Consider the following 16,158-nt stretch of genomic DNA (forward strand, 5'->3'; position numbering starts at 1 on the left):
TAGTCCTCAGTATGCTTGGTTGGCCAATGTATACCTCAAATTATATAGACGCGTCTATACATTGTCTGATATATGTAGAAACTACAGAACCTATAAGCATGGAGGGTGGTCTTAGACCTTTCAGCCTGCGCATTTTGCAGCTTGATTGCTTTTGATTTAAAACGCATATAATGGAATAAATACTCTGATCTATTACGACAACAGCTGCACGTTAAATCACAAGTTGACTGCGCACCTTTATGCTTCCAGTATACGGCATGCTAAGTCTTGTTCGCGCCCCGTGTGGTGTAGTGTGCCGATCGGTTGCAAACAGGTTCAGATCTGCGACGCCCGCCATGTAGTAATTACGTCATATTTATTGACCTAAGTGCATGCCTAATGTTAACGCAAATTACGTGAGGCATACCTGAATTTTTCTTGCGCAGTTTTGACTCTGCACTTTTCTTGGTGCACGCAAGCAATGAGGGAAGTCTTGCTATAAGGAGAAAATGTTTACCTAAATGGAGTCACGTACAGTCCTTATATAATTTTCGCGGAAACGCAATGCAGAGAATTCAACCTTTTATACAAGCTGTATGGCTAAATTGTCTTTGGCGCACAGAATGAGGTCTGTAACTCGAAAAGTTGGATCTATGAATTACTTATTTGATGTTTTAGAAACTTTATGCTAGGATCGATCACCTGGGCCTGCATGATTTCATTCCACCTTTTTAAAATAAACCCCGTATATTGAATCGTGTGGTGAATCCATGGCACATTAGCATCCGCTACGGGGTGATGTATCTTCTCTGTGTAGGAACAGTGGCCTAGCTTGTGTTACCGTGTTCCTTCATTATGAGTCAGATGAGCTCAGGAACAGCAGGTAGATTCCCTCCCTACTGCCCCGTAAACTCCCCTCTAGTGCTCCTAGCATGAAGAGCTCTGCTCAATGTTGGCGAGCATATCCCCTCACCTCCACGTAAGCCACGTTTTTTTGCAGACTGCTTGTGTTCCTCAATTCCCTTAGGTTCTGGTTGTGCTCGCTTATCTTTACAATGCGGTACCAACTGACTAAAATTCCTATAACCCTCCGGGTGTGAAGCTCTGCTCAATGCTGTGAACACGCCGCTCATCACCACGTTGGCGTGTGTCCTGCAGGCCAGCCTAACGGGGGCTGACTGCCGCTGCTGCGATCAGCCGCCTGCGACGCCTTTAAGCACTCTTCCTCGAGACAGCCATCACTGCTGCCGCTGCTACACAATATATATATATATATATATATATATATATATATATATATATATATATATATATATATATATATATATATGTATACACATATGAAGGATCACAATAGTATTCTTTTTCTTTCTTCATGTTCTCCTGTTCTATTTCGCTTGCAACCTAACTATACGATTCTGCACTAAAACGACATATTCACCCCGTGTGCCCGTGGCACGAAACTCCGGTAATTACCGAAGGCAGCTTTCGCGATTACATACTTCAGTGATGCAGGGAGTGCTTAAAAATCAAAAGGCACCAAGTTCGTTTGAGCGGATAAAAATGCATTTAGGCAAAGTGTATTGTCGAGCAGTTCACACGGCTGTTGAGCAGTACATAAACTGTCCACCTTTCCACCTATTATAGTGAACAAACAGCTGCTCACGTTGAGGCTTCCCTGTTAGTGTATACGGTGCATCAGCGGAAGCTGACTTTGCAACCCTTTTTTACACGAGTTGCCCTAACTTTGGTTACACTAACCGGCCATATCGCTAAACGCGGTTAGCGCATTTGCAGCGCTGTGGAAACGGCGGTTAGGTCGCTAACTGCGATTGACTGCAAATCGTGCGTGGCGATCTTTGGTTACAGTAACGCTTCCGAAGTGGCCAAGATTGCAGCCAGCAAGTCTTGTAAAATGCGTGAAATTATTTGACGCGACTGTACGGAGGCCATGATAATCACGTGGCAAGACAATCTGGCCGAAGCCTAGATGATGCAACGCTCGTGGTCAATCCTACCACCGACAAAGGACCATAGAAAAGTGAAGAATCGCAACTTGATCACCGCATCATGCGCTAGTGATATCGCTAACGGCCGGAGCCAATTGAATTTGATGCGTCAAAGAGTTTAGAACGACTAAATATGTCCATGAAAACATGCATGGTATTATGCGTCTGTCTGCTTCAGCATTCTGCGCTGAGGCGCGAGCCGCGTGGATCGCTTCGATCGCGATGATGGCGAAGCAGCTGACGAGTTGTCGGGCACGCCGTGTCAACGGTGGCCGTGTGTTCTCGCTCTTCACGCGGTGCTGATCTGGCGCCTAGACTAGCGTCAATATTGCACCTCGGTTCATTAACATTGCGTCGCAGTCTGTTGGAATTCGGTGGAAATTAAATTTGCGCCATGCCTTGTTCATCGCCACAGTGAGCCGTGAATATATAGGATAACGATACTGCTTAACACATTGTTTTCGGTGTTCCTTCAGGTTCTCCCGTTAAATTCCTCTTCCAATCTCAATATATGTATGCGATACTCCAGCGGACTGTGGTTGGGGTTTAACCTTGATTAAGTTAGCAACCGGTCGCAAGATTAACCATGGTTAAGGGCACCTGGTAACAGGGATAATAATGCACCTGCTGTGGCGGTCAGTCAAGCGAGGAACCGTCAAGTGCTGGTCAGCGAAACGGTCATCGCTGCTTGCCCTCTGTTATCGGTGGTAGCTTTGTTGGAGAGCGTCGTTTCTCCTCTTGCGACACCAATCTTTTGCAGGGTTCGCGACCCTGAAGACAGTATCCCACATTGCGAAAATGTATTCACCAAATTTATGGCTTCCAACGGTATAATTGCGTTCGGTGTTCAAAAAAAGAAAAGCCTCACCATCTTCAATGCCGTGGCAGTTTGCGTGCTCTCAATTCACCATCTCCAAACTATTATCTTGATAATAACGTGACACATAGATTCCTTTCGGGCACAAGCTATGCGGGTATAGGTTCTACCGATTTAAAAAAAAGAATTAGGACCTACTTTAGGGAAATCGAGCCAGAACTACTAAGTTGTTCGGTAAATTCCGACCGGTTCAAAACGCGATAAAATTATGGATGTGTCATCTCAGAGTTCAGGAAAAAGATGAAGCCAGACCTCAGAGGTCAAGAAGCGAGAATATAGAGCCAATCGGGCCTCACGTTTTAAAATGTATACATTGCATGTATGTGTAATCTTAGGTCTGATATTGGCACCAAAGACAACCTCTTGTTTCCTTGACGCCATAAGACAAAAAAGGTGTTCGTTTTCTGTCGTAATATGATGAGAAAATTTGTATCTCGTGAGGAATGCGCGAGAACTTGAAACTGTAAAACAGTAAGTGTCATCCAATCAACATTGGACATGAGGTACATCAGCACGACGCCTCCCAGAGAAGCCTGCAATTTTCCGTCAGAACCACAAACAATCTAAGTGAAATTGTGATTAGACGAGGGATTTGTCAGTAGCTTTTCTTTGGTGAAATTGAGTAGCTGCGTCCTTTCGCGAGACAGAACCGGCATGTCCCATTGCCACACAACTTTGTAGGATACCTATTGATCTTGACAAGGTTCGTTTTCCCTTGCTTTGTCATCTTCGCAGACAAAATGCATTAATACTTATGCCGCGGGGATGTACACAATTCGTAATAAGACCACAGTGCTGTCCTTATATACTTTGATATTTGAAGGCCGCGCATACTGGCTTTAGAACGAACAGTTCAATGACCAACTTTCGAAAGTTGTGAAAGGGAGGATGTGTAAATTGTAATCAGCTTATGAAGACTATACCGTATTCGCAAGCTACTCGAAAGGTATTCCATATTCGACTCGATTTGCTTCTAGCACTATTGGTTTCACATTCAATTTGGTCTCAAACATTACTTATCGCACACCCATAAGCCGTACTGCAAACCTTCCTTTGAAAACAATTCTGCTTTTGACAGGGTTTAGCAGCCTAGTCGGAGAGCCCTCGCCAGCCGAGTGATGTGGGCCAAGACACAGTGCCTTCGTTCTGTCTGCGAACGTATCGCCATCTATGGGCGCGGTAAGAATCGCCTGCTTTTCATCCGTATTTAGAATATACACAACGGTCTGTGCACTGGAATGGATTGCGCAATTACAACGAAAATCTTGAGCGACAGCTTGGCATAGGAGGGCAGTACAATTTTTTTCATTTATATGCACGTAAGTAGTAGAAACGCTTTTGCGAGACACTCGGTGAAACGATTTGGTACACTTGAATGAAAAAAGTTTGAACGTAGTGACATCAGGAAGCACAGTTGTAGTTCAGCCCGGAATTTCTCCCAAAAATATCCAATGATGGTAAAATTTAGAAAATATTGATGTACGAAGTTTACAAATCCGTAGCTCTATAGCGAAAACAGATACTTCAAAGGGCGCATAAGAACTCACAGCTCACATGGAAGTGTTACAAAGATTTACTCAAAAGCTAGGTCTATATTTCACAGCGCTGCATATTAAACAAAGGTTGTCCATCTTCGTAACTATAGCTAGGTGCAGCGTGTGATACTGTTCACTGCTCAGGTACATACTTCTAAACTTCGTGCTTGAGCTTGAGAAAGCGAACATTATTTTGTTTGGTTGGTCGCTGTATGACTGGTCGCAATTCGCTCGGTAATTCAGCGGATATATTGAGATATATCTACAAATGTATGCGAAGGTTCTCACGACGTGGCTAAAGTAAAGTATGTGTGCAGATCACGTATGTACCGCCATTTTCGGCGCATCGAACAAACAGAACAGCTGCCTACGTAAAATCATGAGCCCTTTCAGTCTGTGAAGGTGGATGATACGCTGTTTAGCGCACGAAACAGAGGTGACACAGAATTTCGAACAAAGGTACGAACTTATTTATTATCTTGACGGGTCGTCATCGTGACTAAAGGTACGCATACATATTTATTGTCTTGGTCGGTGGTCATTATTTCACTCACAAATGCAATCATATTCTTTGATAATGTCAAATTGCCGCTGCTTTGCCGGTTGGGCCGGATCAGTGTGATATTGCAAGCAATATGTCTGAGACACAAAAAGCGCAAAACTGTCCTTTCTCGAACATGAGCCATCCTCATATAACTCGCCGACAACGGCCGCAGGGCTACTGCCATTTTAACTAACCCACGCAAAGTGAGTAGCCATATACCCAAGGGGGGCTATGAGCCATTGTATTTTTGCTAGCTACGGGAGGGGGAGGGAGATGATGCCATCTATGATGCCTGATTTATACATGCTGTTCTGTATTGTATGCGTGATTGGAAGTAATCTAAGCATGGTTCGCTTCACTTGGCTGAAGTCTGATAACCTCTGCCTTAGGGGGATATGAGGGGTTGCATCTTTTGCTTTCTTGCGGGGGTACGAGCCATTGGTTATAGTTTTTGATCACGGAAAACAAAAATGCATGGAACCATAGCCATATACACCTTCGCTGTAAAACCGCAAGGCAATATCGGCTAACAGGTACCTGTAGTTTACATCTATCTGTTATGGCATGGCGAACTATTTTTAGCAGATGCCTTGATGCCTTGGTGCCTTGGGTTTGTGCGTGGCCGCCCCTCAAGAATGGGCATTTCTCAGGTTTATCCCACTATCAACGAGTCATACATAAAACTTGAAAGTATAAATTCGGCTCAGAGATATATCTACAGAACAAATAACAGCTAATAGACCTGTTAATTATTTTGCCGTATTCTTCGATTTAATTAATTTTTTTCATTTGACCTTTCATTGTGTGTCACTGCGGGTGCGGCCGATCTTCACCAATCTTCTGCCAGAGGAGGTACGAAATCTTTAAATCCTGTTTGCTTGATACGTGTCATACATTTCACTACGCGCACCTATCATCAAATATTATGCAACTCCGTTAGCTGCAAAACTTTTATTCAAGCGTCTTACTTAAGCGGCTATTCACATCGGTTTCAATATGCGCATTGGATCTCGAATGGCAACAATTGTCGAATGGCAACAAATGTTGTCACTAGATTTTACCTTTCTTTTATGCAACCAACCTCACCCAATTCGGTGCTTTATTTGCCATGAAAAAAAGTGATTTTCGCAATTACAGGCATTTTGTAGCTGTAGGACTCCCCGAGTTAAAGCATACGCAGATCTGGATGTTGCACCGTCGGGGATTGCAGGGTATCGCTTCAAAGTAAAAGCCCCCTTGCATCGTGATCCTTTGTTATCAAGTGCAGTCATTACATTAAGGGTCTTGTATGCGGTGCGAAGGCCTTTGCTATTCAGTTGCGAATGCTATGGTATTCACTAAGTTTACTAAGCGGCTGCTACAAAAGCCTTCATACTCATAGCTCACGGCCTAAAACACTAATTACGTATTTTTTGCAATGAGGACGATGTGTGAAGAGAAAACAGTATTTGTATTTAAAAAAAGAACAACGGCACCACTCAAATAATAGTTGTAGTTCTTATTGGGAACTAATTTTCCTAATAAGTTATCTATATATAGTCTGTCATTGGGAGCACCAAGAACTGATATTCTGTGAAAAGCCAGAAAGGCAGTATCAATGCCTCAATCTTTACGAGGTTCACAACAAGGTTATTTGCCGTGATTAATGTCTGGCTCATTCGAGTGTCGTACTTAATCGTTAGTACAGTGCCGTGGAATTCGAAACTTGTTTGCATCGCATTGCAGTGTACTGTGGCCATGGCTCCATTGCAACGGATCGTGCCTGTGGCCGAATTACCACGGTGGAGGCGGATACCAATGGTGAGAAATCTGTGCCAACGTTTTCCTTTCTTTCTTTTTTGCACATTTTTCACGTGACACAAAGAACGACCGCCATCACTTGATACTTAGGCTAGCCCACTGAGGTGCATCGCCTCCTACAATTGAAGAAACAACTCAATCCTCAAAAATACGAAACAAGTGTAATAAGTACTTCGTAAGCCGGGGTCTGATTTGTACAACGTCTGTGATTTATTTATTTAAAATACCTTACAGGCCCTATTTAAGGGCATTGGGTAAGGGGGGACACAAAGTAAGTGTTTCAACAGGAGTAAATAATATAAACATCAATACAGGCTTTCAGAAAATAAGTAAAGCAGTACAGGAGTAGAGAATATAAATATCTATACATGCATTCACAAGATAAGTAAAGCGAAGTTCAATAAATCTTTGTCTAGGCTAAGCTTTAGAGAGCGTAAAAACAGTAATATACTCATGCTCACAAAAATATAAAAATACAAGTGTGAAAAACAGCGAAGGAAAGCAGGTCACTAACATCCTTATACAATGTTTCTACAGGAAATTCAGCAATTCTTCGCGAAAAGCGTCACGATCTCTTTTGCTCGCAATGTTATCAGGAAGGCTGTTCCATACGGTTATGACACGTGGCAGTGCTGATGCGTTAAATGACAGTGTATTACCGAATATGCGCATGAAACTATGGCTATTGTTAAGGCGACGTGACGTGCGCGCTGGTACTTCAAGCGGCAACACATGAGCTCGATTACCATGGACGTATCTATGGAAAAGGCAAAGAAGACTTATCGTGCGACGAGTTTCAAGTGGCTGGAGCGAAATATCTGCTTTGATTTTGGTCACGCTGCAAGTTCTGTCGTAGTTACATGTGATGAAGCGCGATGCCCTGTTCTGAATTTTTTATAGCATATCAACTAAATAATTTTGATGTGGTGACTATACTGATGACGCAAATTCTAACTGTGGGCGAACAAAAGTCTGATATGCTAATTTACGAACTGTAGCAGGGGATTTACGCAAGTTCCGTCGAAGATAACCCAGAGTTTTCGAAGCTTTTGCGCAGATAGCCGTTATATGTGTACTCCAGGAAAGATGAGTTGTGAGTTCAATGCCAAGGTACTTGTAGGACAATGTCGGAGGTACGGCGGTGTTATTCAGGACGTAGGAAAAGTGAGAGTTTGAATGTTTACGCGAAAAGGACATAACTTTACATTTGTCTGAGTTCATGGTCATCTGCCACGTACTGCACCAGAAACTGACAAGGTTAAGGTCGTTCTGCAATACTAAATGGTCATCAGATGTTTATATTGTACGGTATAAAATGCAATCGTCGACGAAAAGCCTTATCTGCGATGATATGTTTTGTGGAAGGTCATTAATGAAAATTAAGAAAAGAAGAGGACCAAGGACACTGCCTTGCGGTACGCCAGATGTAACGTCAGAAGTAAGCGATGAGTGGTTATTAAAAACAGTGAACTGTTGCCGCAAGGAGAGAAAGTTTCGCAGCCAAGATAAAGTTAATGAATCCAGCCGGAGCGCGGATATTTTTGAGATGAGGCGACAATGAGCGACACGATCAAATGCTTTGGAAAAATCTAAGAATACACAGTCAGTCTGCTGTTTGTTATTCATGCTGGAATGTAATTCTGTTGTAAATTCAAGCAACTGAGTTTCACAAGATAAGCCTTTTCTGAATCCATGCTGGTTAAAATAAAAAGTTATTTGATTCTAAATGGCGGTAGATATGCGATGCTATGATATGTTCCAGTAGTTTACAGCAGATGCATGTTAATGAGATGGGACGGTAATTTCGCGGAGAGTACTTGTTATTCCCCTTGAATACAGGGATAACCTTTGCGATTTTCCAGTCCAGGGGTAGTTCGCCATATGCTAAGGATTTCCTAAAAATATGACACAAAATTTGGCTTGAAATTGTAACGGTATTTTTTAGTATTTAGGAGTTGATATTGTCTATACCGGAAGATGTGGATAATTTCAGATTATTTATTAAAGACGAAATGCCATCTGCTGTAATATCTATTGGTTCCATAAAAGGATATTCAAAGTCGGGAACTGTGGGAACAGTGGAACAGTCTTCCTGTGTAAAAACAGATGTGAAAATATTCTTAAACGCTACTGGACAATCAGCGTCAGACAGAGGGCTTTCAGCATCATCATGTAGCACAATATTGCGGACAGTGTTAGCTGGTGATATGACTTGCCAGAATTTTCTGGGATTGTTGATTAAAAGAGATGGCAGGTCACGTGAGAAATATTTGTCTTTGGCTGCGCATAGCTCTTTGCAGTAAAATGTTAGAAAATCACTGTATGTTGCCCAAGATGAGGCTTGATTGTCCCTTCTGGCCGCCCGATACAGACGCTTCTTCTTGTTTCTTAGTGTTCGAAGGTGCTTTGTAAACCAAGGATTAGATCTGTCATTCGCTATAACGATTTTTGGCACGTAAGTTTCTACAAGAGCTGTTAATTTTTTCTTAAAAAGTTCCCAGCTGTCGTTTGCCGATCTTGAATTAAAGAATGGCAGAAACACTTCACTAAGAAAGATAGCCAATTCAGCATTAATATTTTTATAGTCGGCCCTATTGTAATCTCTAATACTTTCAGTCTGGACCTGATAGAAAGTTTGTGGAATATTAATGTCAAATTGAAGAATTTTGTGATCGCTCAAGCCATCAGTGTAAGCAATAGGCCCGGTGGTATCAGGTGCGGAAGATAATACTAAATCTAGGATGTTGGGACCACGGGGGTGTTGATCGACTGTCTGGGTTAGGTTGTAATCTAGTGTTAAGTTAATAAATTCAGCAGAGGAGCGGCACGATAATGAAAGGTTTGGCCAATCAATAAGTGAAAAATTAGTCTCCCAGGAGATAAACAAGAGCCGTGGAACATTGTTGAGTAGCACGTTTAATGCTTTCACGGAGTACACCGAGAAACGAGTGGTCAGCGTCGGGCGGCCGATAACATGTGCCCACTAGGACGCGGGCAGAGGCTGTTACGCACGCGACCCAAACTATTTCAGCTGGGGAATTGGTGTCTACGAGAAAGGACGAAATGCAGGTTTTTATAGCAATCAGGACACCACCACCCCTCTTCCCACTACGGTCATGCCTGTAAATGTTGTATTTGTTACTGTTGGAAAGAAGTTCTTCGTTAGTGATGTCTGTGTGCAACCAAGTCTGAGTTAATGCTACGATATCGGGATCGCCATCTTCCAAATAAGCACTCAATGCATCGCGCTTGTTTAGTAGGCTGCGAATGTTCGTGTAAGATAACGACAGCGTTGACGTTAAGGAAGATTGCGATTTCTTAGCTATACCAGCAAATGTTGCTTTCTTTAGCTACAGGATTGACGGCACAACTGTGTCGGTAGCGCGGTCATAAACATAGGCGGTGTCATTAATACGAACCTTATCTATTGTAAGTTTGAAAGGCTGTTTTCTTGTTTTGGCAAATTCAATTAATTTTTTCCTTGCTTGCCTTGTGGACAAAGAAAAATCTTCACGTATGGAATACTCAGTACCTTTTAGCTTGTGCACAAGTGCGAGGATATTGTGCTTGTCCTTAAAAAGGGCTAATCATGCTATGATGGGCCGACGTTTCTCAGAAGAAAAACGCCCTAATCTATGCACGCGCTCAAACTGTGCGTTCACCATAGTAAGGCCAAGCTGTTCAGAGCAAAACTGTATTATTTTTTGTTCAGACGCAGCCCAGTTTTCGCCTTGCTCATCATCAATACCAAAAACAGTACATTACATCGTTGCATTCTGTTTTCTGTATCATCACATCTTGAAGTGAGAAGGTGAAGTTGGTCACATAAACTGCGTAACTCGTTATTTGGCTTCGAGATTTGAGCACTATCGAGAGATGCAACCGTGTTTTCGAGTGCATCTATCCTTCCAGCTAAGCAATGTACTCTGGCGTCTGTGGCTTCTTGCCGTTCCCTGACACCTTTCAGCTCATTTAGAATAGCTGACTGTCCCGCTTCAAGTCTGCGCACAGTCTCAAGAACGGAAGCAAGCGTTTGAGCGATGGCTTTTGTGTCAGGGCCCGGGTTTTTTTCAACATCCCCAGAAAGTAAAATCAACCAGCTACCTATGGAAGGACATACGCTCGACAAGAGTAATGACACCAGGCACAATTTATCAGAAAGCACTTCGGGGCACGACACCGCAATGAGGCAATAGTTATCAGTCTTATTACATAAAGCGCCAGGGCGGTAACTGACCTGTAAATACAGCAGCGGTAAGTGCCCCATTTCGGCGTAGGTGTCGTGCCCAAAGCGAGCCGTGACCGGACGCTGGTTATATCCCCTCTCGTGCGCTGCGATGATAGCGGTACAAGATCCAGGTTGCCAGCCCATTCCATGGAAGCGCTCCGAGTCTAGCGGGTTGAATGGGGATCCAGGCGCCGATGCGAGTAGAGCACTTGAAGGCGGGAGCCAGCACCCAGTGGACGAAGCACGGACGCCACATAAAATGGCAGCCTGTAAATACAGCAGCGGTAAGTGCCCCATTTCGGCGTAGGTGTCGTGCCCAAAGCGAGCCGTGACCGGACGCTGCTTATATGCCCTCTCGTGCGCTGCGATGATAGCAGTACAAGATCCAGGTTGCCAGCCCATGCCATGGAAGCGCTCCGAGTCTAGCGGGTTGAATGGGGATCCAGGTGCCGATGCGAGTAGAGCACTTGTAGGCGGGAGCCAGCACCCAGTGGACGAAGCACGGACGCCACATAAAATGGCAGCCTGTAAATACAGCAGCGGTAAGTGCCCCATTTCGGCGTAGGTGTCGTGACATTCATTCCAATGACCGCCAATAAAGAATTGAAAAGTACTACGTAACTTGACGAAGTGCACAGTAACACTCCTGGAGGCATATTAGAACTCTCGATTGGAAAGTGTGACCCGCATTTACTGCTGCATCAAAAGAGCTTGCAGTGCAGCGTTCCTATTGGTACGTAACAATAATAAGACGCTAGGGTCGTCTAAACAATAGATGAATTTCTTGAGCCAATTCGTAATCATGATTCTGTACCCGTATCCTCGCATGCTAAGAGCAGTGCTGTACATATGTTTTAATACCAATGCAATGAAAATTGTTGCCTTGGGTTGGTTCATCACATGTCATGGCGAGTGCCGTGTGCTTCCAATCTGCTTTCTTTTGTCTAACTCGTTTGGCACAAAATTCACCAGAGAACTTTGACACTACTGTCCATTGGACAATGAAGCATAGTATCTATTCAATGAAGATAATTATGGGGATTTCTGAATTTTATTCTTGCCATTTAGGTTTGTAAATTTTCAACAAAATTTGCGTTTGAGGTGAAGCAATTGGCAATAATTTGCATATGCGCTAGGTCGTAACTGTTGCCATATGAATATGTAGGATTCCTTCGAAATTTAGACCGATAGCGTTGCGAAAGAAATAGGGCCCGGTCGCGTTCGAAGCCAGCCACAAGCAAAATAGCTGTGATTCGCTCGTTATCTAAATGATCGCAGCGCTCCAGTTCCATCTAGGAATTAGCACTGGAAACTTTGTCTCGACATGATTTTTTTTTGCACTATACCTCACCATGACAAGTCATCTGGCACTTAGGTCCTCGGCCTTGATGGCTGAGGGCTACTGTGGCATTCATCTCCATCGTTGTCTTGAAGCAACAAGTTACACGTTCAGCGAAGAAGCTGAGAGGGAGGATCACTGCGAAGCAGGCCGATTCGTTTCGTGGGAACTGTACGAAAACTGTTTGCCGTAACTTTGCTGTTAAAGAAAGATGGCGGTAAAGCTAACGTCATAAATCAGTCGTAAGGTTTCACTGTCACAAACATGTTGCCCCTACAATACAGGCTTTACATAAGAGAACAACGTCCGTGTTCGGCAACACGATGACAAAACTTTTCTATCCTATACTCGCGGACAACTTTTGTTGGCTATGAAGCGAAGGCGATGGAAACTAAGCACGCCTCTTTCACCGCTGCCAGAAGTAGTCCATTTACAGCACCCAATTTGAAACAGTGCGTAACATTCACCAGTCAAATATTGGTATTTTATTGTAATTTTAGTTTGCTCTTTCGAATTTTCGCACACCCGTGACTGTGGCAAATTTCGCACATTCATGCAACGCAAAATGACGCCCGTGTCTTCTGGAGGGTGTTCATCGCTTGCCGTCCCGCCAATCAACTCCCCTCAGAGGCTGTTGACTAACATTAGCAACTAAAGACTGTTGAAGTACATGGAAAAAAATTTTCCAGTGTCTTCGCGGAAACCAAGCGAGCCCCTCTGGAAATCGCAACCATCGGCACGTACAAACGAGTGAGCGATCTGACTGCTGCAGCGGGTCTTCCGACGGCAGCGTCGGTGAGGCGTTGTCAAACGGCGGCTGCGGAGCTCCGACACAGGCTGCGATGCGGCTGTTAAGAACTTGGTACATATCGTATGTGAATAAACATTCATTCACGCCTAGTTATTGTACCTGCCTTGACTAGAGAGGTTGTGCGAGGTTGGCGAAACCGAAACCGGTGCCGAACGCCCCCGGACTACATTGCGTACGAATACAGTTATGTGCAAAAGCTTCGCCCACGTAGCTTTCGCTTCATAGCCAAAAAAAGCTCTCCGCGAATATAGAATTGCTTCTTATTAAGCAGACGAGAAATCAAGCGTCACGTTTTGCAAAACTGCGAATTTTTTTAATGCTTTGAATTTGACTGCGTCGCGCGATACCACGCCACCGTTAAAGCCGAGGGTGGCTGCATAATGTGACGTAATCCCAGAAGTGATGGTGGAAGAAAATGGTTGTAAGACTTGACCTGAGGTTCCACTACGAGAATCCTTTGGTCTTAATGACATCCGGGATTCTCTGTTATGGCGGGAAATGTTCTACTTATTTACTTGCGGTGCTAACTTCTACTCGGTCGTCCCAAATTCTAGCACTACAACGATTTAATGTACGTTTCGGTAATGTTTCCAAACACGTTAATGCTCATGTTCGTAAAACATTTTTTTTTCTAATGCTACAATTTCTCGCGATTGGCATGGTAAATGTTACGAGATATGCCAAAGTGGCAATAAATTCCCTTGAAGAATAGAATTCATTGGGAAATGAGCTGATTTTTATTTTGCGGGGCTGCACCACACCCAATGTTTTTTTAGGTAATACATCAAGCGATTACAGCATGCGTAATAAATGGGTGAATCGTTGTACGCCTGAGCGGCTCCCTATCGAACGATAACGACCTTGATGCGCTCTGACTGAAGATGTGGCCATTCGGAGCCTAATCATGGATACGTTTCTTCTCCTTACAGGAACTTGCTCTGTGGTTCTTGATGTCAGAATTCACACGCCGTTTTCCACTTCATGAACATCGTAAGTAAGATAGGAAATTGTGCGGTAATTTTCTCTTCGATAATGTGGGCCTCGTTTTATAGTAGGTGTTCCTGTCAAATTATAACCACTGCGGCTTCAATTGGCCGCCATACTTATAATGTTTTATGATGCTCCTTTCTTGTGTTTCCGCCTCCAAAATATGACACTACAACTAGCCTAACATTCTACATTGACATTTCGCAGTTGAAGATTAGCACCAGAACGTAGTGCCAACGAAGTCAGGGTCACGTAACCTGACTTTAGGAATATCTGCACACATTTGGGCGTGTCTTGAGCACACAAAAAAACTGACTGTCTCCTACTCGGCGATACTCGAATGCAGGGCATTACGTATGTAACCAAGACCACAACCTCGTTCGTTACGTTTTGCTTGTCAAGACGCCGAGCCAAGAAATTTGTCCCTGTTTTGAAGCTACTACATTAGTTCTCAAGATCATAGTTCACCAATATTACCAAGAAAAAAGAACCGCTAGCGCTCTTGTCCGATCTATTGGGTTTATTTTCCATTGGTACAGTTCCCTGCTGCACATGAGTTCCTGCATGTATGCTGTTACACGACTTCTGATTAGTCGACATGTCTAATATGTTTCCGTACCAGTCTGTTTCTGTAAAAGTTTGGCGGTTCGGCGAGTGTGCGAACGATGGTTATTACGGATTTGTTTAAACTCAATGACATTGAAACTCTCTGCGACTTTGCAGGTTTCCCACTTAGAAAGCAAAGTCTGATTTACTTGCATGTTTACAAAATTGTATTGCTTCGGAATTTAGGAGAGCAACGGCGGATACGGGGCAGCAAACAGAACCACAATTTCAGCCACCAGACAAATTCATTCAGCAAGCACCCCTCCGATAATGTCGTAAAAATCGCACTGGTAGCATCCAGTCAGTATTTTTGTAGGAAGTCATGTCATCAAAGCGTCAGACGAAGGAGATCTAGCTTGTTCTCAAAATAGCCTCGGGATTCCAATGCCATGAGGTGACAATTTTGAGGATGATTTATTGGCATGGCCTTTTAAGCGGGGCACTATCAAATAGTCCCCTGTCCTGCTCGGGTTAATGGGGCATGCTTTACATGGTTTGCATCTACCATTTTTTGCATCTCCTCAGGGTTCTTTTTCTCTTTTTCAATACATTTCTGTCTCGTACCGTGGCCTATCGTTTCAACGGATGCAGTCGTATCAATCTCTTCATTGCGTTTTTCCACCACTCTTATCGCCTTTCGCTTCTCTCGACCACTCAGCGGTTATGCTTCCATCCGCTGTACATTACACAGCTTCTAGAAGGCATACGTTACTTACGGGCACACACAGGGCTTTCTTTAGTTGACTTAAAATGTGGACTTGAACCGAGACGCCCTCTGCCGGCGTTCTTAATTCCTCTAGTATTTTGCACGGGATACCTAATCGTTTGTCGCCTCCACGCACATGCATTTCGGAATCTTTCAGGGGATGCCTCGTAACGCTTTCGGTGAGAGCGTGACACGTGCTTTTTTCGCTTAAAGGCACTGCGAATTCAGTGCAACACCCAATGTTAAAGAAAATATCGCTCGAATATTACCGCAGTCTATATAACGCTGTTTGCGTTAGTATGTACATATCTCGCGAGGTAAATGTTGCCGGCATTTCTCCATTGAGGATAAAGCTTTCTTTCAAGAATTTATTTAACTACGGTATTTGAACGTAGCAAAATGTGCCCTCAGTATATAGGTCTTAAAAGTGCAATATTTTCTACATCCTATCCTATGTAAGGTTTTTCGTTGCCTCGGAAGGTATATGCGAAGTTCCCGGCACTGCATTTTAACTACTGACGAGGAATCGAGATTTTGTTTGGCGCCTGCTTGGTTCCCCGTGTACAAGACAAGTGTTCGCTTCAGTTGGCGGTACTCTGCAAAGGCTTCGGCTCCCCAGTAGCATCACCTGGGTAAATTAGCATGACACCTAATGCCATTTTTTGTGGCCTGTTACAACTAATTTGCCTTTTCAGTAGACGCTAGGTACTTCGATTGTGAAAAACGATATGAGAATA

General features: G+C 43.7%; 1 protein-coding gene across 1 annotated transcript in view; it reads left to right on the forward strand.

Annotated features, from left to right (window-relative positions):
* Positions 1 to 16,158, forward strand: part of LOC139051707 (uncharacterized) — a 133,879-nt gene that overhangs the window by 81,359 nt on the left and 36,362 nt on the right. The window contains exons 10-11 of the mRNA XM_070528674.1: positions 6,670 to 6,744; positions 14,052 to 14,112. Of these exons, the coding sequence (XP_070384775.1) occupies positions 6,670 to 6,744; positions 14,052 to 14,112 (136 nt within the window). The remainder of the gene's footprint in view (positions 1 to 6,669; positions 6,745 to 14,051; positions 14,113 to 16,158) is intronic.

The sequence above is a fragment of the Dermacentor albipictus genome, unplaced genomic scaffold (assembly GCF_038994185.2).
Source record: "Dermacentor albipictus isolate Rhodes 1998 colony unplaced genomic scaffold, USDA_Dalb.pri_finalv2 scaffold_14, whole genome shotgun sequence".
Taxonomy (NCBI): domain Eukaryota; kingdom Metazoa; phylum Arthropoda; class Arachnida; order Ixodida; family Ixodidae; genus Dermacentor; species Dermacentor albipictus.